A 25,901-nucleotide genomic window follows, 5' to 3' on the forward strand; every position below is an offset into this window, starting at 1 on the left:
AATGGATTCTCCATTCCAGAACCCTGTAGTTGAACAAAGAGAAAAACTACTATACACAACCGTGGTATATAGTGAGGACTTAATAGATGTTCTCTGACCTGAATCAGCTGCAGATCAGGAATCAGTCAATCCTTTTAGGTTAAAATGATTCTGTTCGGCATCTCAGACAACTCAAAAACATTTAGAAATCTGGAAACAAGTTCATCTTGTGGTCACGCCCACAGTGTTGAGTGTCCAAAAGATGACCTGTCCCAGCATAGGACAGCTGGCATGGGTGAGAACCATGCTGGTCTGCCTGATAGAAGGAAAGAAGCAAATTCTCATGACTTCCCAGAGAGAGAGAAGTAAAAAAGAATAAAGAGGGAAAAAAGGGATGCTCTTGGATGAGAAGAGAATTGGATGAGCGTAACTACCGTCCTTTCTGTGGCCATGGTCTTTGTACATATGGTTTTCCAGAAGCTCTGCAGATGGATCCACAAAGCCAAGTAAAGAGCAGGGCAAATACAGGGCCATCTTCCTCTCACCTCACTGCCACACCTCACACACTGTTTAGATTGCTGCCATCTGTTTATTGAAAATGAACTGGATCTGGGTACCTGGGAATTACTTGGCATCCATGCTCTTGCCCCTTTGTGAATGTGACTGCAGAGGGGGAATACTCAAGTTTCGTATTTATGAGCATTTCCAGATGGCTCTTTATGGACAGGGAAGTGCTCATTGTTCACGTGGCTTTTGTTTGTGTAACAACAGGCAGAGGCGGAGGATGGCTTACTGCTCTACTGCGGAGAGAATGAACATGGGCGGGGGGATTTCATGTCCCTGGCCATCATCCAGCGTGAACTCCAATTCAGGTAACGCCTGCCAAAGCTCACGGGTCTTTCATACTATTCTACATTATATTTTATTTTTATAGTGTGAATAAAACATATACAGATGCAGGTGGGAGTATGGAGTAAGGTGTATATAAGCTTATATGTGACAGACTGACTTGATTTGTAAACGTTCACTTAAAGCTCAATAAAAATTATTAAAAAAAATAACAAGAAAAACATAATAAAATACCAAAGTACATAAAAAGATAACCTCAAAGAAGCATTAACACAGAAAGATATAATAATAAGCATGCATGGGTTGAAACTATTAAAAAGTAAAGACTATCGAATTAATCAAACTCCCACCTCTTTACAAATACGGATTTAAAAATGTAACTTAGAAAGATTTCAGTAAAAAAGACATTTTAAGTAAGTATAAACAAACAAAAAACAAGACTGACTATTTTACTCTTAGAAACAATGTAGAATCCAAGCTATAAACTATTGCATTAAGTGGAGAAAAATCACCAATTTATACCAGACCAAGGTATAATCCGAGATAAAATATCACAGTCATGAAATTATGTAACGGATAGCATGGCATTGAGTATACAAGTGCCAAAAACTAGTACAGATGGTCCCCAGAGTACAAATGACTTCCATTCCTAAATCTGTCTTTATGTCAATTTTGTACATAAATTGGAACAGTTAGATATGGTTCATATCCAAAGTCAGTTAATCAAATGTTTGTCTCAGTATGTAGTGTAACTTTCTATGCTTAAAAAAATTAAAGAAACACTTCCAGATACATTAAAACGTCTTTCACAAAATAATACAGTAATAATAATAATGTTTCAATGCACATTGCAAAGTAACGCCCATTTGTTGTTATGAGACACTGTATGTACCTAGAATTTTTAATATAATAGGCTTTACAGGGAGTTTGGTTCATAGCTGCATGTATGTAAATTGGATGTTCATAACCTGGGGACTGCCTGTATTTGAAAAACACAATTTTGATGGGAAGCTTTCACATGAACTCTAAAATAGGCAAAATAAACAAGGACATAATCAAAAAAAAAAAAAAGTATGCAGATGGATTTCTGTAGATAAAGGAAAAATGCATATAAGGGAACCATGGACCCATTTACTAAATACTAGAGTAACAGTATTTAGTAAATACTTGACCTGTGGAACTTTGTGGAAACCCTGGTGGTGTAGTGGTTAAGAGCTGTGGCTACTAACCAAAAGGCTGGCAGTTCGAATTCCCCAAGCACTCCTTGGAAACCCTATGGGGCAGCTCTACTCTGTCCTTTAGAGTCACTATGAGTTGGAATCAACTCGACAGCAGTGGGTTTGGTTTTGGTGGAACTTCGTAATTATACATTAAGCAGTCCTTGGGTGGCACGGACGGTTAAGTGCTGGGCTACTAACCAAAAGGTTGGCAGTCTGAATGCATTCAGAGGCACCTCAGGAGAAAGGCCTGGCGACTTGCTTCTGAAAGGTCACAGCCGTGAAAACTCTGCAGAGCAGTTCTGCTCACCAACACATGGGGCCACCATGAGTTGGGATTGAGTCAACTCAACGACAGTTAGTACAAAACCATTCATCCATTCAACAGCAAAATTTCTAGAGTGCCCCCAGTATACTAGACACTGTTCTAGGTGCCGGAGATGCAGCATTGAGCCAAAGAGACAAAGTCTCTTGTCTCCTGGAGTTTTAGTAGATGTAAAGAGAATAGAGCTAGAATAGTCTCCTCATCCCCTTGTGGCAAATATGGCTGAAAGCCATGGAGGGCAGCAAGGAAGAGTTTACAGAAGCTGAAGCCCCATCCTCATCTCCCCTTGGGAGTGTGGTAAGTGGTTTGGCTCATCTCCTCTGCTTTGATCATTTCTCTCCCAACACAATTTTGGACACCACCATTGGCTTATGTGTGGTTCTTTGGGAGCAGAGTATCGTGGAGGTGTGAGTATTTTAATTATCTTCATAGAGGGGTGTTGTTGTTGGGTACTGTTGAGTTGCTTCTGACACATAGCGACCCCATGTGACAGAGTAAACCTGACCTGTAGCATTTTCTAAACTAATCTTTATGGGAGCAGGTCACCAGTTCTTTCTCTCACAGAGCCGCTGGGTGGGTTCGAACCACCAACCTTTTGGTTAGCAGCCATGCACTTAACCATTATGCCACCAGGGCTGGAGGTGTAGGTGGTACCTATTTGAGAACAACCAATCGAAATCATCCTTGTCATTCTCCATAGTGCACTAATGGCATCATTCACCCTCTGCCTGACTTTCCCCAAATCACTTCACCTCCTCAAGCCTGCCTTGGCGCTAACGTGAGGATTAAATGGGTTAAAAACCCCTCGCTGTCGAGTTGATTCTGATGACCCCATAGGACCGAGTAGAACTGCCCCATAGGGTTTCCAAGGCTGTAATCTTTACAGAAGCGAACTGCCACATCTTCCTCTCATGGAGCAGCTGCTGGGTTTGGACCAATGACCTTTCGATTAGCAGCTAAGCGCTTAACCACTGCGCCACCCCAGGGCTCCTTTATGAGTTAACGCATAAAAATACTTAGAGCACTTCTTGGCTCATAGCAAGCACTCAGTATGCATCAATATCTATTTTTTTTTTAATTGTTTTGGCACAAAAAGTACTTTTGGTTAAGTTGGAGAACACTATTGACCATCCACTTGGACTAGAAAATAGGTCCCCAATCTTTGCTAAATCCTTCGATTCATGGAAATTTAATGCTAGCCAGCAGGCTTTGAGGCAGTAGTTCTAACCATTGTGGGTTTCTAACCCTTGGATGATCCTGTAGACTCCCTACAGAACTAGCAGTTAGTGGCTGGTTGTTGTTCTTGTCAGATGCCCTCAATTTCCAATTCACAGTGACCCCATGTGACAGAGTAGAACTGCCCCAAAGGGTTTTCTAGGCTGTAATCTTTATGGCAGCAGACCATCAGGTCTTTCCCCAGAGAGACGCTGGGTGGTTTTGAACTCTCAGCCTTTTGGTTAGCAGCTGAACACTTAACCCTTGAGTCGCCAGGGCTCCTTTAGTGGCCAATAGCATGTCTCCAACTCTACAGCTCCCATGAGTGACTCTGACAGCCCCGTGTAGGTGAGCCTGACTTGTAGTGCCTTTCTACCACACTCATCTCCTTGCCTCTCTCAAGGCAAAGAAAGGAAGGCCATGGGAAGTGGGCAGCAGATAATGCAGGACCTAATAAGGATAATTCTGACCATGAGTCCTTCCCCACGGGCAACCTCAGGCTCCATGGGGAAGTGGTGTGGAGGCTGTTTGGTAGTTGACTAGAAAGGGTGGCAATTCTCCATGTCAAGCATAGTGAGCAGTGGGTGCCTCCAGGCTGTCTGGAGGTTGGAAAACACAAGGGTAATGCCACCATCTGAGACTGCTTCTCCCTGGCCCCTCACCTCACCCGAGTGGAGCCTCCTATGGAAACCACATGCTGCATCTGGGTCCAGCTGAGCACAGATGGCGGCGCCCGCCAGCCTGCCAAACGAGTGCAAAGACTTGGTTTTTCACATTTTATTAATATCACTGAGCCTGCCGCTTGGGAGTTGCAGAAAGTCCCCAGAGAAATCCTTGGAAGCAGAGTGACTTACGGTCTAATTTGCTGCAACTTGAATCCACTTCAAGCATCTGGCAATCTCTGACAAGGAGAGGGAGGGCCTGAATTGCCCATCATTTTCTAAGCTTGCAGAGAAAATTAGGTTAAAGGAGGCCCTACATTTGAAGATTCTATGGGCAGATTAAATATAACTAGATCGAGATCATCTCAGGGAAGAAAAGTCCAGTTATATCGCGTGTAGACTCAGATGGCTTTTTCTACTAATTCATGTAATTCTGAACAGATCGGCTTTGAAAGAAGCCATTACTCCAAAAGCGATGTTCGTGGGGTCTGGAAATATAATGAGCTAGTTGGTCAAAGAGCCTTCCTTTTCTTTTCCTCCCCCACAGGTTTAATTGTGGAACTGGGATGGCCATTCTCACAAGTGACACCAAAATCAAAATGGGGGGCTGGCACACGGTTACACTCTACAGAGATGGGCTGAATGGACTGCTGCAGCTGAACAATGGCACCCCAGTGACAGGCCAGTCCCAGGTGAGTGCCAGAGCCTCGCTCCCAGCCCACACCACCTAGCACCCACCATAAGCATCCTGAGAGGGCCCCACCGCAGAGAGCTGAGGCAGTCGTAGGACTCAAGCCCTGGATGAGCTTAGCGGAGGCCCCTTTGTCATGGAAAACCCATGAAACTGAGCTTAGATCTGCTCCTGCTAGGCCGTGGCACTCTAGGTGGGTTTTCAAGACACACATCCATGCTGTATCTACCCAGGAGAATCATTGAATTTGTAAGCATCATCGTTGGGGGTACACAGGCATATGCAGTAGGCTTTGTACCTAAGACGTTCTTGCTCCACAAGAACATCAAAGGTGAGGGAAGTCAGTTCCGACTCATGGCAACTTCACGTGTTATAGAGTAGAACTGAGCTCCATAGAGTTTTCTTGGCTATAATCTTTACGAAAGCAGATCGCCAGGCCTTTCTTCTGTGGCAATGCTGGGTGGGTTTGAACTGTCAACATTTCAGGTAGTTGTTGTTGTTAGGTACCGTCAAGTCAGTTCCAACTCATAGCAAATCCTAGGTACAACAGAGCGAAACACAGCCGGTCCTGCGCCATCCTCACAATCATTGTTATGCTTGAGCCTATTGAGCCTATTGTTGCAGCTCAGATAGGAGCTGAGCTCAAACTGTTCGCACTACCTGTTATTACTGTCAGACACAAAGCTTACTTTTAATGTAGGGGTGTTGCAATCCTGTGGCTTTAGAAAATCATCCCAAAAGGTTCACTTGGTTCAATATTCAGGAATAATCCATTCAACTACTTTTTTTGATTATAGGAAGTGGTAAAATAATTTAACTGTTGGGCTACTCAGCAAATCACCCAGGTATTCACATATTTGTCATGCTCTAGGCAATTTTAGGACTGTGTTTAGAATAAACAGTTTGAATTAGCAAGATGCCAAGGAACCAAGCCTATAATTATAACCAGGCAGGTGTCTGTATTCTCTGAGGAAAAGTGTAGCACGAAGGCCTTTGTGTCTATGTGTATAGCTTCCTCCCTGCCTGTGTCCTTCAGCACTCTTTGCTGGCAGCACGTATTATATAAAGAGCCATGCCATGCTGATCAAAAAAAAAAAAGAATAAAATCTCATTAGTTTGGATCCCAGTGGTTCAAAAGGAACATGAAACCAAATATAGTGAATGTGATCCAGGGAGATTACTTAGGTACATATTGCTAGGGAAGGAAAAGGCAGGAAAAGGAACTACAGAGTCATATACACACCAGAACAATGGGTCTAATATAATAACATGGAGTTTAATAGGAATAAAGAAGCCCTGAAGTTGGGCCCAAAATACTAACATGAAGATGGAATGGAGAAGTTATAATAGCAGTAATATGTGTGAATGTGGCATATGGTTTAAAGCAAGAAAGCTTAATAAAGGTTAGCAGACAGAGCTATGTGGTAACAACAGGCTACAGAAATTATTGATGGCATTAATAGAGGCATGCTGTGGTGGTGGTTGTCATTAGTTGCCCTTGAGTTGATTCCAACTCATGGCAACCCCATGTGTGTTAAAGTATAACTGTGCTCCATAGGGTTTTCATGTGGCCTTTTGGAAGCAGATCTCCAGCCCTGTCTTCTGAGGTGCCTCTGGGTGGGTTCAGACTGCTAACCTTTCAGCTAGTAGATGTGCATTTAACCATTTGCGCCACCCAGGGGCTCCTGGTAGAGGTATAGTATCCTGGTACAGACGTAAACCCATTGCTGTCGAGATGATTCCGACTCATAGTGACCCTATAGGATGGAGTAGAGCTGCCCCATAGAGTTTACAAGGAGCACCTGGTGGATTCAAACTGCTCACCTTTTGGTTAGCAGCAGTAGCTCTTAACCACTACGCCACCAGGGTTTCCAGTAGAGACATAGTATCTAGAAAAAGGGAGGTGACAATCCTATTCTATTCTATGGTGACTCAGCCTCCAACAGGAGTGAATTCAGATGTAGGATCACACTCTAAGAGGCCCAAGGGCAAACTGGAGCACGTTCAAAGGGCAGCCACCCAAATAGGAAGAGGATTTGAAGTCCCTGGCATGATTGATTGAAGGAGAGTTGAGTTTGGAGAAGAGGAGATGAAAGATGGACGGTGGCTTTTTATCACAGAATCAAAGGGAGAGTCTTAGGGAAGAAGGACTTACTCTGTGGACCCCCAAGGCTGAAGCTGAATGGAGAAAGCCTCGATTTTACCTCCATCTAATTGTGCAAAAGTGTCAGAGGTACAGCAGACTATCTCAGGAGATGGTTCCCTGTCCTTGGGGGTGTTCAAAAGTAACATAACTGAACCTTTTGGTAGGGATATAGAAGGGACCCAACAGCTAATGGAAGCTTGCATTATATTTTTTTCCAATCTCAAGGGTCTATGATTTTAATGAATATAGGAATTAATTGCACAAAGCATTTAATTTTATATATACTCAAGGTGAAGTTTGCCTCTATACTACTGGGACTTGCTAAGCAAGTTGTAGAAGCAGGACCACAGATGTGGAATGTGTAATAAACTGGCTTGGGAGATAGTGACTCTGTCTAAAATTGGGTTCCCCAGACACAGTGCAAGAGATGAGGATCCCCATGCAAGTGATGTATTAAGAAAGTACTCCCAGGGGAACCTGGTAAGAGAGCTGGAGGATGGGCAGGGAAGGGGGGAAGCCAGCAAGAGTCTGGCAAAGTTCTATAGAGTATGGCTTCAGCCTGATCCCATGGGGAAGCTCTGGAGTGGAAGTTATACCTACTTCAAGTTACGCCAACCCAAAACAAGAAATGGGACTTTCATACTTCTGCACCCATCGCTAACTAGTTGAAGGTGCCCTGGGGGAATGCAAACTCCCAGGCACTTTTAGTTCTGTACACAGGTAGGCAAAGCAGGCACCGGGGACCCAAAGGTAACCTTAAAAGAAAAAAGCCAGGGTGCTGGCTGTTGAAAGCAAAAGCACACTAGCATTGTCACACACCTCCTCATCAGAGGTAGGTAAAGCCCAGTCTGGGATATTGTGAAGAGCACCTCAAAGAAGCCATCCAGCCCTAAGGTCCGCTTAATGCCCTAGATAAGGATTGAGCTGTCAGACCCTTGCTGTGGTCCTAGATCTGAGAACAGGGTCAGAAGCAAGGGTGGATCCAGAAGGGAATTCTGAGAATCTTGATGAAATAAGCCAACCCAAACCTGTTGCCATCAAGTCAATTCCGACTCATGGCAACCCATGTGTTGTAGAGTAGAACTATGATCCATAGGGTTTCTTGGCTGTAATCTTTATAGAAGCAGCTCTCTAGACCTTTCTTCCATGGTGCTGCTGGATGGATTTGAACCGCTAGCCTATTGGTTAGCAGCAGAGCACAAACCATTTTCGCCACCCAGAGACCTTAAACCAGCCAAAAAACCAAAAACCAAACCTATTGCCATCAAGTCAATTCCAACTCACAGCGACCCTACAACAGAGTAGAACTGCCCATAGGATTTCCAAGGAGTGGCTGGTGTATCCCAGCTGCTGACCTTTCGGTTAGCAGCTGAGCTCTTAACCACTGTGCCACCAGGGCTCCAATAAGCCAACAGGGCACCTAAATTAATAAGAGCGTGTTCAGTAGTGGCAAACAATCTAACTGATCCTTAAAACCCACTGCAAGTACTGTAAAGTTGCCAAGCTTCTACCCAACCTCTTATTTACAAATGATTCTTATTTGGTGTATTTTGGCTTTTGGTTGTGTATCTATTCATTAGAAAAGATAAAACAATGATTAGGTTTTCTACTCATGGGTAATAAAAAGTTTAAAGAATAAAAGATTACATCTCCGTGGCTTGCATTCTGGGCATTTTATAAATTCTGGCAGAATGCCTTTCTCCAACCTTTCTTTAACCTTTAATCTAAATGAATGAGATATATCTGTAATAAAGAAAGAATAACCAAGGTGTCTTAATTTTATCCCACCTAATAGTTCATCCTGTATTTTGCAATCTGAAAACCTGCAATCCAGATTATGGCTTGGTCTAAGATTGGAAATTTCCCTACCCAACTATAATAACACTTTTTTAAAAAGTTGCATACATGAGCAGATGTCTAAATATTTTGCCACACAACCTGTTTGGCAATCTCCCCTACTCTCATAATGTTCCTTGCAGAGCATGGTATAAAGGTGGCCAGGATAGTAAAAGGGTAAACGTTAGTCCACATATACACAAAATTAGTATGATCACTTTTTAAGGCACAAAATCATCCCGTGACCCATCCAAGGTACACAATAAATTCGTCAGAGCTGGAAAGAGAAAGTTTTTGTTGGATGCCCAGCATGGTACACTGCATGTTGGGTTGGTCTTGGCTCTGACAAACCTTCTTTTCCCTTCTAGGCATTCCAAAATAATCCCTTCGGAAAACATAGCCCTCTGAGGAGTTCACTGAGTTACCCATGGTAACCGTGTGTTTTAATTTCCAGCAAGGCAGTGTCTTAAAGAAAAATATGGACGAACTAACACTAGAAGACACTAGCGCTAGAAAACAATAGCACTATAGCCTACATCTTAACCATGTCTCTTATCAAAATTTGGTGTATTTTGGCTTTTGATTGTGTTTAGTTAGATACAGTTTTCATCTTTTTTAAAGGGCCAGTACAGTAAAATTACCTTCCGGACACCTCTCTATCTTGGTGGGGCTCCCAGTGCTTACTGGTTGGTCAGAGCAACAGGAACAAACCGAGGCTTTCAAGGCTGTGTACAATCACTCACAGTTAATGGAAAGAGAATCGACATGAGGCCCTGGCCCTTGGGAAAAGCGCTTAATGGGGCCGATGTTGGTAAGTCACTCCCAGTGGGTTGGGGGTGCTGTTTCTGGCTTGGGCCAGGGTGGTGAGTATCTCTTTGGGTTGCAATCCTGAGTGGCTGGTTAATGCAGAACTTCAGGTGGGAGGTGGGCCCAAGGGGTAAGGTTGGTACTCTGCAAACATGATGACCCTGAGTCTGAATACCAAGGTATGATAAACCAAAGAGTGCACCAAACCCTTGGCTGTACCCTGCTGCTGCCTTGAATCTTCCTGAAAAGTGGCGTGGTCTCATTGGACAAAGCAACAAGTAATTCAACCCCTTCTCCCTACCTTACCCCCTTCCGTGAAAAAGTCAACACAGTAATGAAAGAAGAGCTTTCATATGTGCCCTGCTTCTGAAAAAAAATGGTCAAATTCAAAATTTTGACCACTGTACCAAATGCTTTCTCACTGAACCATCACACTAATTCTAGGAGGTAGAAAGTTTTATTATGCTCATTTTACAGATGAGGAAATGAGGCTTGTTGAAGTTAAATAACTTATCCAAAATAGTAGGCAGAGCTAAGATTGTTTCTAAATCCATAAGGACGTTTATTTTATCACTTAAGGCAGCAGGTAGATAATTCCAAGGTTGGTTAATTTAGTGACTCAGTGACAGCAGAACTCTTGGTTGATGTCTCTGTGATCCCCTTGCCTTTCACTTATAATCACAAAATGGAGCTGCAACTCTAAACGTTACATCCTCACATGACATTGCTTTTGGCAAAGCAAGACCCTTTCTTGGGCCCCTTTTCCCTCCATCTCCAAGGTGTTAGTTTGAAAGAATGGCACGGTAAACACCCGTATACCCACTACCTAAATTCTACTATTAACATTCTTATATTTGCTTTATCACCTATCGATCCATTCTTCTTTCCATCCTTTGGTCAGAGCTAGGACTTGATCCTCATGATTCCAGGTGCGTTTTGTTTTTGTTCATTTTATAGCTAATATTTTTTATTAGTTGAACACCTACCATATGTGCACACCATTCTAAGCACTTACTACTTTTATCATCCCAAGAATTCTATGAAATAGGTATTCCGGCTAGCCTTATTTTACAGATGAGAATCTGCAGCACAGAATAGTTGAGGAATTTGCCCAAGATCACTCTGCTTGTAAATGGTAGAGCCCAACTATGACCTCAGTCATCCTGGCTCCACAGCCTGCCCTTGAATCCATTGCATCTACCACATCAAAGTCTCCCCAGTGGGTCTCTAATTGCCTCCCTACACCTTTCCTGCTCCTACAGGTGATGGTATTGTTGGAACTACAAAAGATGAAGTCCACTTAAAAGGAAGACTACTATCTGTTTGTTATTCCCTGTGCTATTTTTTCCCCAGTTTATCACTTAGTCAAAACAACCAGTAGACAGCAATGACCAAAATAATTATTAAGCACCCACTGCGGTAGGACAATGTCTCCAAAACCCCCCTTCTGGAATATCTGTGATGAATCAGAACATAAGAACCAGCAGTTTCGTCAGGAGTCTCATGTGGTTGTTAAGAACCTGAACTCTAAAGGCAGATTGCCTGGATGGGGCAAATCAGTTAACTGCTCTATGACTCGGTTTCCCTGTTTATAAATAGTACCTACCTCATAGGATTATTTCGTTTAAATGAGTCGTGGTGTATATAAAGTACTTAGACTAGGGTCTTGCACATAGTAAACATGATGTAAATATTTGATATTAATATTGTCATGATTATATTCTGGACTCCACCCGTCAGGCAGTATATAAATTGTTACTTCTCTACTCATTGACCTCACAGGAAAACAGCCCTGCACGACACATCTGGCAGTTTCAAGGCGGCCAGCTTTTTTAATTCTAGCACAACGGGATGCCAACCTCTCCACTGAGCATATGGCACCAGGAGGGCCCACCTGGCTGGCTCCAGGCTCCCTAGGGGCAGTTATTGAGCTATTAGATTTCTCTCTATGAGCCTTAATGGTGGATGTTGATCACATTGCCTTTTTTCATTTGTTTCCATTTATTCCCTCTGGGGTACAAGACCAGGGCTGGTTATCCTTCCTCAACCTTTTATTTATTTCCCTTTGTGTTGTTGCTAGCTGCCATTGAATAAGCCCCCAATTCAAGGCAATGCCATCACAAGAGAACAACACACTGCTGCTTTGTCCTGCACTATCCCCATGGGTTACAGATCAGACCCTTGTGCTCCCTGGGGTTTTCATTGGCTGATTTTTAGAAGTAGATTGCCAGGCCTTTCTTCCTGGTCAGCCATAGCAACATGCAACCCACCACTGACAAATGGGTGGTGGTTGTGCTTGAGGTACATTGGCTGGGAATTGAACCCCCATATAGAAGGTAAGAATTCTACCACTGAACCACCACTGCCCCGTCCTTTGTATTAGTCCTCCTGAAATGTAAGTTCTTGAAAGTTAAATGCAGTCTCACCATGGAAGACACTGGGCTCATGCAAACACCAGTAAGTTTCCAGAGAAGCAACAGGCTTCCAGGAGAGAGTGAAAGAGTTTCAGAGTCGTGGTTCCTCCATCTGACACCTGTAAGGTGGTACTGCCATCTTCTACCACAATTTTCTCTCTCCCCTACCTCACCATCCCCACCAAACCTGTTTTTACTTCTCAGAAGGGCCTTTTGTTACTCAAATCCTCCCACTCCCAACTCTATCATTAGGCTGTTTCCAGCTTCTGGACTCTCTCCTCATCTCACATTCTAGAATATTCAGCAACTGTAGCAAAATTTTGGATTCTCTAACCCAGAGAGTTCTTGTATTGTTTCCATCTAAATTTTCATCACCACTCATTTTTTCCAGCCCTGTCTTGGGTCTCTGCATCTTGCTGGAGTAATGTTACCAGTCAAGCATCCCAAATTACTTGAGATTCAGGAGTTCTGCAGTAGCCATTGGCCTTGCCATGGCTCGTCAATCTCTTTACTCATTCTTTCATTCAATAAATACTTATTTTCATGCCTACTTATTACTAGTCATAATGCTGGGTCTGCGGGTAAAGTAATGGACAAGACAGACAGGATCCCAGCTCAGTCCTAATGTGTCTGAGGACAGACCAAATTAATCAAATCATCACACAAATAAAAGTAAAATTCTAATTGGTGTTACAAAGGAGAAGTGATGGTGCAACAAGAGTGTGTAATAGAGGCCTGGGGATCAGGGAAGGCATTTCTGAGCAAGTGATGTGAAGCTGATGTCTGAAGCAAGAATAAGACAAGGCAGAGGAGAGATAGTAGAACATTCCAGGTAGAGGGTTTGGCTTGTTCCAATGGGTGTATAAGGGGGAAATGGATAACATGACCTGGTTGGTGTCTCTAAAATCAAATCGGCCTCTCCATGGAGACTGTGAATGTTGGTGATATTCTCAGGGGCTATGGCTGAACAAAGCTCACTAGTCACTTCTGCCTGAGCTTCCAGTGGCCACTAGCTGGAATTCACAGACACCATCCCACAACAGCTATTGTGGCCAGCCATGTGGAGGAGATTGAATCAAATCGTTATCAGCCTTGAAGTCAGTCTCCTCTCCTGGGTACACGTTGTATGCTTAGTGTGTCCTCTCCTCCAGTGAGAGAGAAAGAAGATGGATCGAGTGAGCAGAGAGAGGACAGGATAAGACACTAGCCCTGCCGGGATGACACAATTGGGCCAAGGAGGGCTCATCATCTTAGAGGTGGACAGGCTACCAGCTCTGCAGGTGGAGCATTGGAGACTGAGGGGCAGAGCTGGCCCTTCCCGCCCCAATCAGAAACACACCCCCTTAGCCTTCATGCCCAGAAAAAGGGTTTTGTACTCATTTAGGTGGAAACCCTGGTGGCGTAGACTGTGCGGGCCAGACTGTGTCTAATTTGTTTCTTATACACAGGGAGAAAAGGAAGTCCAAAGGAACAGATGAAAAACAACCCAGGAAAACCTTTTTTTCACTTCATCTTGTGTAGTATGCTTGAAAATTACCGAGTGTATCCCTCGTGGGTCCTCTGTAATATGTTTGGTAAAGAAAGCTAACCAATCTGATGTGGAAGCTTCACCACATTTACCCCAGGGCACCTTCTGGCCTTCATAAAACTGTAACGTTAGAGGTAAAAAGAGGGGTTATAAAACCCACATGCTAAGGTACTATGGAGCCCTCTTCCGTCCTCTCCCATACCAGACGGAGTCAACTACTCAGACCAGTTAATAAGCTTAGACATGGCTGCTTAACTCCTTCAGGGCTTATCTTGTTTGCCTCAACTTTGAACCAACAAGGCAAGGCGGCTGCACTTAAGCTAATTGGGCTTGCACAAATCAGAACACTTTCAACATAAACACTCTGGTGACATTGGAGCAATTGAAATACATTCTTGTGGGAACAATAGATTAATTAAAGCAGAGTCATCCGCATCTGTGGTCATAAAGTTGCCCAGCTATGTGTGATTTAATTTATTGTGTCCACCATGTTTTAAAGAGTCTCTGTGACTCTTCATAAAAGAAACCAAAATCCAGTTAAAATGAAAGAGGATTCACTTATCCTGAAAGCTGGTTTGCAGTTGTGCAGGTGGAAGTCAACAGGAGGGGGAGCCAAATTCTGTCTATTGAGAGCCGTGAGCTGTTGGAGCCTCAGCCCCATCGTCTTGGGTGGCGCGCATAGGAAATCTCTTTGTAATCCCTGCTGTGTCTTTAGGGGAATGCAGCAGCGGCATCTGTGATGAGGCCTTGTGCATCAATGGCGGCACCTGCACGGCAATCAAAGCTGACTCGTACATTTGCCTCTGTCCCCTGGGATTTAAAGGTCGACACTGTGAAGACGGTGAGAAAGAAGCAAGTCGATGGTGGTTTCTTTTATCTGCGTGTTAATTCACAGTTCGTGTAATTTTTCATCTGTGAGCTTTTAGTAAAGCACCATACATTTTGATGGGCTCAATGTCGCTTTGTCAGGAGGGATGGGGGAATCTTTTTTAGCAGGCTGGAGGGGCTCCAAATGCCAAAATATCAAACCAAAGAGTTGTTCGTTTTAAGATTCACTTGAGCTAAGCCGAAAAGCCTGCTACAGCTGCTAACCAAAAGGTTGGCGGTTCATATCCACCAGGCACTCCTTGGAAACTCTATGGGGCAGCTCTACTCTGTCCTACAGGGTTGCTATGAGTCGGAATCGACTCGATGGCAACAGGTTGGTTTGGGCTAAGCAAGCATAGGGTCCTCTTGGGCCTCAAATAACTTTTAGAGTAACTTGTGTCACATCTGCCACCTAACTACAGTGGTTATTGGGTGCTGTCCAGTCAATTCCAACTCATAGCCACCCAGTGTGACAGAGTAGAACTGCCTGTTAGGGTTTTCTTAGCAGTAATCTTTACAAAAGCAGATCACCAGGCCTTTCTTTCACTGAGCTGCTAGGTGGGTTCAAACTTCCAACCTTTTGGTTAGTAGCCAAGTGCTTAACCATTGTGCCATGGGGCAGCTGGGAAATGTAGTTTAGCTCTGTGCCCAAGAGGAAAACCACATGGTTCTGGGTTTGCAACTAGCCAGTGTCTGCCACAGAGGGATGTCTAATGACATGCTTGTTTCCTCAGCTTTTACCCTGGCTGTTCCTCAATTCAGAGAGTCCCTGAGATCCTATGCGGCGACACCCTGGCCACTGGAGCCCCAGCATTACCTCTCCTTCACAGAGTTTGAGATCACCTTTCGGCCAGACTCGGGAGATGGTGTCCTCCTGTACAGCTATGACACCGGCAGCAAAGACTTCCTGTCCATCAACATGGCGGGGAGCCATGTGGAGTTCCGTTTTGACTGTGGCTCTGGAACCGGAGTCCTCAGGTAAGGCTGACACCTTCTAGAAACTTCTTCCCTCCAAAACCAAACAGTGGGCACTTGGAAAAAGACCAGATCGCCATCCAACAGCTCTCACTCTTCCTGTTTCCCCTCCACATTTCTCTTTTCTGAAACCTGTCCTGATTCATACAAATGAGGTGGTGCTCTCCCTGCCTGAAAAGTTTTCTTTTTTTCAGATAACTATCCAGCAGGTAATATTCTCTGCTTTAAATTGTGGAAAATGGGCTTGCTTCGGAAACCCTGGTGGCGTAGTGGTTGAGAGGTACAGGTACTTACCAAAAGGTCGACAGTTCAAATCCACAGGTGCTCCTTGGAAACCCTATGGGGCAGTTCTACTCTGTCCTATGGGGTCGCTATGAGTCAGAATCAACTCGACGGCAACGGGTTTGGGTTTTTTTTGTGGGGGGGGGTTGCTTCAGGTGGGGTGGGGGTGGGGAAGCCAACTGCTTTCATTTCCACCTGAGGCTGTGCAGTGTTGCAATGTGGAGAAATTCGATCAGGCACAATTAATTAGCACCTTGCACAGAGCTTTACATGTGCATGCTCAACAGATGTACAACTAGTGTAAAAGTATTAATTAGTTAAAAACATTAACGGATAGCTAATGACCAGAAATGCCCTTGATGACCTCACTGTAAATTTAAACTTTCTGCTTGCACTATTTTCTTCGATAAACCAAAACCAGACCTGCTGCCATTGAGTCTATTCTGACTCATGATGACCCCATGTGATTCTTCTGAGGCCCCCCGGGTGGAGTCCAAGCATTTAACTGTTTGTGTCACCCAGGAACTCTATTTCTTTGATACTCATTGCCATCAGTCGATTCTGACTCATAGTGACCCTAAAGGACAGAGTAAAACTGCCCCATAGGGTTTCCAAGGAGCAGATGGTAGATAGGAACTGCCGACCCTTTGGTTACCAGCCAATCTTTTAACCACTGCACCACCAGGGCTCCATTTCTTTGATAAACCAAAACCAAACCCATTGCAGTTGAGTCGATTCTGACTCATAGCGACCCTATAAGACAGATTAGAACTGCCCCATAGAGTTTCCAAGGAGCGCCTTGTGGATTCGAACTGCCGACCTTCTGTTTAGCCACCGTAGCACTTAACCACTCTGCCACCAGGGTTTCCATTTCTTTGACAGTAACGAGTTATTTAGCAACAGTATAGGCAAAAGCACCAAGGTCTCTTACTATTTTCTGTATGAAGGAACCTGACAATGAATCATCAGGAATGCAGACACTCAGTCCCTGACCAGTCTGCTCCAGGCAACAGATAGGAAGACTGTGGATGCATGTTTTTCAATAGGACAGTGGTTAGCAGGTGCTTTTAATGTAACCCAGTTGCAGACAAACAGACTTATGGTGACTCCCTGTGTGTTAGAGTAGAGCTGAGCTCTACAGCATTCACGATGGCTGATTTTTCAGAAGTAGGGCACCAGGCCTTTCTTCTGAGGTGCCTCTGGGTAGATTAGAGCTTCCAACCTTTGGTTAGCAGCGAGCATGTTAACCATTTCGCCACCCGGGGAGCTAATTTTAAAGTATTTGCTGGGTTTTTGCAGAGCTGGTTCTGACTAGTCAAAAAGTTTCCTCCTGTTGTCTAGTTTGTGCTATTAATTTACTCAGCAGATTCAATTGTTCCCAGCCAGTGACTCAGTATCTTTTTGAATCCCCTGGAGCCTGTAGTTGGTAGGTACAGACGTTTTTCTTATTTTTTTTGTGTCTCCTGTTTCTCATTGTGTTTCCCCATGGTGGTTTTAACCTTCCAGCCAGGGACCCACTAATCTATTGCAGACATGCTTCTTGTTCTCTTTTGAAACTCATGAGTGTGTTTTTCTCAATGGTGCCCTGCAGCAGGAAATTAGTTTTTGTTTGGGTTTTTTTTTTTTTTTTTATTTTGAAGAAAACTGTGGGCTCTATCCAATCATTATTTGTACTGCTAGACTCATTTTTAGAAAGAGAATGTGGGTGAAATGTTACAATCATACATTGCCCTTAACTGCTGATCATTTCTCATGGCTGATGGGAAATGCTTGCTGTTACAGGTGTCAGCAATTCTTAAAAAGTAGTATTTGTTTTTGTCCCGTGGCTGCTTTCTTACACATCAGTGACAACTCCCACCTTGGGGAAGGGACAAACATTTTTGTATCTCTGGTTATGCAAACACATGACCTATACCTCAGGATAACTTTGGTGGGTATTTAATTGATTCAATTTACATATGATTATGCAAAACAGCCTCAGCAATTCACTTAGAACTAAGCAATTCCCTTAGAAAAAGGAAGACACCTTGATTCTCACCTTGAGCTTTCAAAGGGCTTCTTCCCGGATAGCCATGACCAGAAGGAGCCAGGGGAGGGTTAGGGCTAAACAGCCCTCCTCCCTGACAGCTTGTCTGCACCACCCTGCATCTCTGTAGTGGCAGCTCCATCTGTGCAGTCACGGGCTCATGGGACCATTGGAAGTCCAACATTTCTCTCTTTCATAACTTAGTACCTGTTTTTGACGAGAAGCATTTTTAATTTTTTTTTTTTAATACATAAATATTGTTTTCCTGCCTGTCAGGAAAGGTGACTGAAAGGATAATTTTTGAGTGTTCTTTTTCCAGTTGCCTTGAGTGGATTACAACTCATGGTGACTGCACATGTGTCAGAGTAAAACTGTGCTCCGTAGAGTTTTTTCAAGGCTGATTTTCTAGACCTTTCTTCCAAGGTGTCTCTGGGTAGACTTGAACCTCCAACCTCTCAGTCAGCAGCCAAGCAATGATGCAAGAAGATGCAAGGTAATGGTTTGCATCATCCAAGGACTCTTGAATTGTTCAAAATAAATAAATAAATAAAAGAACCATTGCTGTTGAGTCAATTCTGACTCATGGCAACCTCGTGCATTATAGAGTAGAATTGCTGTGTAGGATTTTCTTGGCTATAATCTTATAAAAGCAGATCTCCAGGCCTTTTGAGGCACAGCTGGCTGAATTTGAACTTAAACCTTTTGGTTAGTATACAAGAGCAAACCATTTGTGCCACCCAGGGACCATTCTTAAGTGTTAGGTGTGATTCAAAGGAGGCAAGTTCTCTGAGTTTCCAAGAAGCAAACAGCCATTCATTCCCTTATCCCATTCCTCTCAAGTTTAAGGCTGACAACAGTGATCATTGCTGGTGTTTCAGACGCCCTTTGGAAGCTATTTGTTTTGAGAACCATTTCAAAGACTTCCTGCTTACTTAAGAAAGTTCAGTGAAAGGCTGAACTACAGGGAGTTGTGGAAATGGAGAAATCATTTTAACTTTAGGAAAAGGATAAAGTGGTCAAATTCATTATGAACCTGATTCAAAAAATCGAGACCATCGAAATGAGCTCTTGATGGCTGTGATCAATATTATTTCACTAAGGAAGGCAGTGTATTGACCAGGAATGACCTCTGCAGGACCAGAATATGGCTACAATGCCTTCCCTTATTATGGAGACAGACCACTTAAAACACGCAGCTTGCTTCTTTATTGCATATTGATTTAGCCGAGGTGATTAAATTCTAATTGCTAAGGACAAATTACAAAAGCATTTGCCAGAGCCAAAAATCAAGTGAGGGGATGATGACCTTTCAATAATTGTTTCCATTGGTATTCCTGAGGGTTTTCTAAAGATGATTCAGGACCAAAACACATTGGAAATTTTAGTATGGGCCAGAAACTAGACATTCTTAGACATATAAATGCATAATTACACTCTTTATGCACAGGACATGATAAACGGTAACAGGCAAAACTCCCACAAATGTCATTTGAACTTACATGCTTCCACCATGAATTAGAAATTGAATTTTTAAAGTGGTTTTAATCCTTATCACAATGCCAGAAAATGTGGAATCTGCTTTCCCCCAACATTTTATTATGAGAAATTTCAGACATGTAGAAATGTTAACTGTACAGTAAATACCCTTATACTTACCACCTACTTTCTACCATTAGCATCTTGCTATATTTGCTTTCCCCCATGCATCTGTCAGTTTGTCCTACTATGAGGGCTTTCGTATTGCTGTGATACTGGAAGCTATGTCACCAGTATTCAAATACCGGCAGGGTCACCCATGGTGGACAGGCTTCAGCTGAGCTTCCAAACTAAGACAGACTAGGAAGAAGGACCCGGTGGTCTATTTCTGAAGAGAATTACCAAGTGAAAACCTTATGAATAGCAGAGGAACATTGTCTGATATAGTGCTGGAAGATGAGCCCCTCAGGTTGGAAGGCACTGAAAAGATAACTGGGTAAGAGCTGCCTCCTCAAAGTAGAGTCGAATGGAGTCAAGCTTTTGGGACGTTCATCTGCTGATGTGGCACGACTCAAAATGAGAAGAAATAGCTGCAAACATCCATTAATAATCAGAATGTGAAATGTACGAAATATGAATCTAGGAAAATTAGAAATTGTCAAAAATGAAATGGAATCCATGAAGATCATTATCCTAGGTACTAGTGAGCTGAAGTGAACTGGTATTAGTCATTTGGAATCCGACAATCATGGTCTACTATGCCAGGAACAACAACTTGAAGAGGAATTGTGTTGCATTCGTCTTCAAGAACATTTTAAGATCTATCCTGAAGTACAATACTGTCAGTGATAGAATAATATACATACACCTACAAGGAAGACCAGTTAATACGACTATTATTCAAATTTACCCACCAACCATTAAGGCCAAAGATGAAGAAATTAAAGATTTTTACCAACTTCTGCAGTCTGAAATTGATGGTACGTGCAATCAGGAGGCACTGATAATTATTGGTGATTGGAATGCAAAAGTTAGAAACAAAGAAGAAGGATTGGTAGTTGGAAAATACGGCCTTGGTAATAGAAACAATGCCGGAGATCGCATGATCAAATTTTGCAAGACCAACGACTTCTTCATTGCAAATACCTTTTTTACCAACATAAACAGTGACTATTTTTTATACACATGGACCTCACCAGACGGGATACACAGGAATCAAATCAACTATATCTGTGGAAAGAGATGATGGAAAAGCTCAATATCATCAGCCAGAACAAGGCGGGAGCCGACTGTGGATCAGGCCATCAATTACTCATATAAGTTCAAGTTGAAACTGAAGAAAATTAAAACAAGTCCATGAGAGCTAAGGTACGACCTTGAGTATATACCACCTGAATTTAGAGACCATCTCAAGAATAGATCTGATGCGATGAACACTAATGACTGAAGACCACTTGAGTTGTGGAGTGATGTCAACGACATCATATATGAAGAAAACAAGAGGTCATTGAAAAGACATGAAAGAAATAAAAGACCAAGATGGATGTCAGAAGAGACTCTGAAATTTACTCTTGAATGTCAAGTAGCTAAAGCAAAAGGAAAAAATGATGAAGTAAAAGAGCTGAACAGAAGATTTCAAAGGGTGGCTTGAGAAGACAAAGTATTATAATGACATGTTGAAAGACCTGGAGAAAGAAAACCAAAAGGGAAATGCTCAGCATTTCCCAAGCTGAAAGAACTGTAGAAAAAATTCAAGCCTCAAGTTGCAATACTGAAGGATTCTATGGGGAAAATATTAAACAATGCAAGAAGCATCAAAAGAAGATGAAAGGAATACACAGTCATTATACCAGAAAGAATTAGCCGCCATTCAACCATTTCAAGAGGTAACCAATGGTACTGAAGGAAGAAGTCCAAGCTGCAGTGAAGGCATTGGCGAAAAACAAGGATCCAGGAATTGACGGAATACCAGTTGAGATGTTTCAACAAAAGAATGCAGCGCTGGAAGTGCTCACTCATATATACCAAGAAATTTGGAAGACAGCTACCTAGCCAAATGACTGGAAGAGATCCATATTTATGCCTATTCCTTAGAAAAGTGATCCAATGGAATGCAGAAATTATCGAACAATATCATTGATAGTGCATGCAAGCAAAATTTTGCTGAAGATCTTTCAAAAGCAGCTGCACCAGTATATTGACAGAGAACTGCCAGAAATTCAAGCCAGATTTAGAAGAGGATGTGGAACCTGGGATATCATTGCTGATGTCAGAGGGACCCTGGCTGAAAGCAGAGAATACCAAAAAGATGTTTACCTGTGTTTTATTGACTATGCAGAGGCATTCGACTGTATGGATCATAACAAATTATGGATAACATTGCAGAGAATGGGAATTCCAGAGCACTTAATTATGCTCATGTAGAATCTGTGCATGGATCAAGAGGCAAACAACAAAAGGATACTGCATGGCTTAAAGTCAGGAAAGGTGTGCATCAGGGTTGTATCCTTTCACCATACTATACAATCCAGGCGCTCCTTGGAAACGCTACGGGGCAGTTCTACTCTGTCCTATAGGGTCGCTATGAGTCGGAATCGACTTGACAGCAGTAGGTTTTAGTGGGATACAATCTGTATGCTGAGAAAATAATCCGAGAAGCTGGACTATATGAAGAAGAACCGGGCATCAGGATTGAAGAAAGACTCATTAACAACCTGCGTTATGCAGATGACACAGCCTTGCTTGCTGAAAGTGAAGAGGACTTGAAGCACTTACTGCTGAAGATCAAAGACCACAGCCTTCAGTATGGATTACACCTCAACATAAAGAAAACAAAAACCCTTACAACTGGACCAGTAAGCAACATCATGATAAATGGAGAAAAGTTTGAGGTTGTCAAGGATTTCATTTTACTTGGATCCACAGTCAACACCCATGGAAGCAGCAGTCAAGAAAGCAAAAGATGCACTGCATTGGGCAAATCTGCTGCAAAAGACCTCTTCAAAGTGTTGAAGAGTAAAGACGTCACCCTGAAGACTAAGGTGCGCCTGACCCAAGCCTTGGTGTTTTCAGTCGCCTCATATGCATGCGAAAGCTGGACAATGAGTAAGAAAGACTAAAAAATAATTGACGCTTTTGAATTGTGGTGTTGGCAAAGAATATTGAATATACCATGGACTGCCAAAAGAATGAACAAGCCTATCTTGGAAGAAGTACAGCCAGAACGCTCCTTAGAAGTAAGGATGGCAAGACTACGTCTCACATACTTTGGACGTGTTATCAGGAGGGATCAGTCCCCAGAGAAGGACATCATGCTTAGTAAAGGAGAGGATCAGTGAAAAACAGGAAGACCCACAATGAGAGAGATTGACATAGTCACTGCAACAGTGGGCTCAAGCATAGTAACAATTGTAAGGATGGCACAGTGTTTTGTTCTGTTGTGCATAGGTAGGGTTGCTATGAGTCGGAGCCGACTCTAAGGTACCTGACAACAACAGGATATTTGCTTTGTTATATATCTATCCATCCTTATATCCCTATCTCCGTTTACCCTTTTTTTTTTTTTAAGCATTTCAAAGGAGGTTGCAGACATCAGGCATCAGAACACAAGGAATCTGGTTTTTTACACCATCACCCATATAATGTTTTTCTCTTTTTCAAACCTTTTACACAATTAACATCACATTTTACCTTCCTGTTACCCTCATGGTATCTAGAAACCTGGGCTCATCCTATCCACATTTCATGTTTGCTGTTAGGAATAAATAAAATAATAAATGCAATCTTCCTAGCATGAAAGGAGCCCTGGTGGCACAGTGGTTAAAGTACTCAGCTGCTAACCAAAAGGTTGGCAGTTTGAACCCACTAGCTGCTCCTGAGAAGCAATCTGCTTCCACAAAGATTTACAGCCTTGGAAATCCTAAGGAGCAGTTCTACTCTGACCTATAGCGTCATTGAGTTGGAATCGACTTGACAAAGTGGTTTGCGACTCCTGCCATTTTTACTAAGCAGGAATTATTGTTTTCTGTTTACTGAATAGATTATGTGAGGTCCCTAAGGTCAGTATTGGTATGATCAGAGCTAGACTGATGCACGTTACGCATACGACGTGATTCTTGGTTTCCATCTTCGAACAGGAGTGAAGATCCCCTCACCCTAGGCCATTGGCACGAGCTTCGAGTATCTCGCACAGCGAAAAATGGAATCTTGCAGGTGGATAAACAGAAGGTAGTGGAGGGAATGGCAGAGGTAAGAACATAGCCTTTACCCTTGCTGGTTAATGTGAACTGGGTTACTGTTTTCTGCCTGTCGTGCATGAGTATGAACTTGGACTCCAGTGCTTGGGTGGAAATCCCAGCTAACCACTGAGTAAGTTACTTAACTTTCTGTTCCTCAACTGGGAGTGGAGAGAATAATAATACTGGCCTTATGGGGTCGTTGTAAGGATTAAGTGAGTAAATATAAATACCTTGCTTAAAAATTAGGTGCCGTTCACCCAACCCCACCATCACCCCTGCCTTTGTTTCTGTAGGCAGTATAATGTAGGTGGAGCCCTAGTGGCACAGGATTAAGTGCTGGCTGCTAACCAAAATTTCAGCAGTTAGAATTCACCAGCCAGCCTTTGGAAACCCTATGGGGCAGTTCTACTCTGTCCTGTAGGATCTCTATGAGTTGGAATGGACTCAAAGGCAACTGGTATGGGTTTTGGGGGGTTTCACAGTGTAGTGCACAGTCTCCATGGAGACCAAGGGTACAGGGGTGATGAGCCTGACAAGAACACCCAGCTCTACCACTTAGCAAGAGTGTGAACAGGGTATCTAAGGTATGGCAGATGCCCTGGGTGCCACTTGAAGGGGGTACCAGTGAGCAGTTTCTACTAACCATTGCAGTTTCCACTGCCAGCTGTGAGAGATCATTTAGCAAGTTAAAACTAATACTTTCCTTCATATTTTAGCACCCTTTCCTGAACTTAGTACATTCTTTCCTACCCCTTTCTTTCCTACCCCTTCCTTCCTTACCCACCCAACTTTTCTGCCTGGTCAGGTCCCAGCCAGCCCTCAGGCTCAAGGCCTCAATCCATCTCCTGCTGCCCAGGCCTTGACCCGGGTCCCCATCCACCCACCTGCACGCCAAATCCCCTCTTTCCCTCTGAAAAGTTTCTAGACTTTAGGGACTATTTTCTCCTGATGTAACCTTCCACCAAACTGGAGGGAAAAGTTAATCGAGGCCAGAGAAGAGCCAGGGTGGTAGGAGGGACCCACAAGAGCCAGTTAAAAAAAAAAAAAAAAAAAAGGTTTCTCTTCCATGATGACTAACTGGGCCTCCAACGCAGAGTTTTGGTTGTTGGGTTAATGGTCCAAGGTACCCGTTAGTGCTAAATATTTAAGATGAGTGCCAGATATTTGGACGAGTCAAGATTTCAGCACTTGCCATAGGCAGTATTTTAGTAGATATGTCTCTGCACTGGTTACTTGACCTCTCCAAGTCTGTTTTCTCATCATAAGATGAAGATAGTGGTGACAATAGTAATACCTACTTCATAAACTTGTGAGAAGTAAATGAATTATAGATGTAAAACACAACAGTACTTGGCACATGTTTGTCACTATGTAGTTTTGCTTATTGTCACTATCATTAGTTAATAGAGTACTATCACGAATTTAAGGACAAAATTTCCAGTCAATTTATAACTTTCATCTATTCGTTTATGTCTAAGGCCATATCCAAAGGAAACCCAAATTTTTATGAAGAGTTAAGGGATATTTGCTTTAGAAAACATAATCCACTAGGATTCTGCAGAGGAAACAAAACACAGTGTCCTAAAAACAACGGGGACAGATTTGCCAACATCTTAATTCACAACAGTTTTTATTCTGTGTGACACAAACTTTGAAGTGGGCATTGACAAATTTGGGTGTTCTGATAAGCAAATGTATTGGTAGAAAAAAAAAAGAAAGGAAGGAAAAGAGAACTTTGGTGGGGAAAGAGATGTTTGCCTGAGAAGAAAAGAAAGAACACACTGCCCAGAAGCCAGCCTCAGGGACTGCAGTGGTAGAAGCTCCTGTGGGAACCAAGGACCTCTTTGGAAATGAGAAGAATCCTAAACTGCGTTCTATTTCAGGAGTTAAGAGCCCTTCATACCTAGAAAGTTCTCCATAAATATTCGTGGAAGAAAGAAAGGAAATGAGGCACAAAGGAAGAATAGAATGGAAAGAGGAAGGAAGGAAGGGAGGGAGGGAGGGCAGAAGGGAGAGAGGAAGGAAGATGGATGAAAGGACATGGATTTTAAAGGGAAAACAGCAGTCACTTCTGGTACAATCCAGAAAACACTAACAGGTGACTTTAGCCCAAGACAGTATTGGAAGCTCTCAAGGATAGACATGAGGGGTATGTGGGTTTAATCATGTAAATTCAAAAAGCCATTGTATCTCTCCAGGCCTTAATTACAACCATCTGTGAAACAGGAACAAAAGCTTAGGATGGGAGTGTTTGTAAATAAATAGTACCTTTAAGGCCTTTGATTGTAAAGCCAAGGAACTCTTCAGGACACAGCATTTACCCCTAGGATCCTACAGAGAAGCCACAACACAGGTGAAAGCCATACCT

General features: G+C 43.0%; 1 protein-coding gene across 2 annotated transcripts in view; it reads left to right on the forward strand.

Annotated features, from left to right (window-relative positions):
- The window catches only part of EGFLAM (EGF like, fibronectin type III and laminin G domains), a 283,876-nt gene that overhangs the window by 184,484 nt on the left and 73,491 nt on the right, over nt 1–25,901 (forward strand). For both annotated transcript variants that reach the window (XM_049862604.1, XM_049862598.1), the window contains exons 11-16: nt 751–851; nt 4,795–4,939; nt 9,542–9,731; nt 14,385–14,510; nt 15,271–15,514; nt 23,432–23,543. In XM_049862604.1, coding sequence (XP_049718561.1) covers nt 751–851; nt 4,795–4,939; nt 9,542–9,731; nt 14,385–14,510; nt 15,271–15,514; nt 23,432–23,543 — 918 coding nt within the window. The remainder of the gene's footprint in view (nt 1–750; nt 852–4,794; nt 4,940–9,541; nt 9,732–14,384; nt 14,511–15,270; nt 15,515–23,431; nt 23,544–25,901) is intronic.

The sequence above is a fragment of the Elephas maximus genome, chromosome 2, assembly GCF_024166365.1.
Source record: "Elephas maximus indicus isolate mEleMax1 chromosome 2, mEleMax1 primary haplotype, whole genome shotgun sequence".
Taxonomy (NCBI): domain Eukaryota; kingdom Metazoa; phylum Chordata; class Mammalia; order Proboscidea; family Elephantidae; genus Elephas; species Elephas maximus.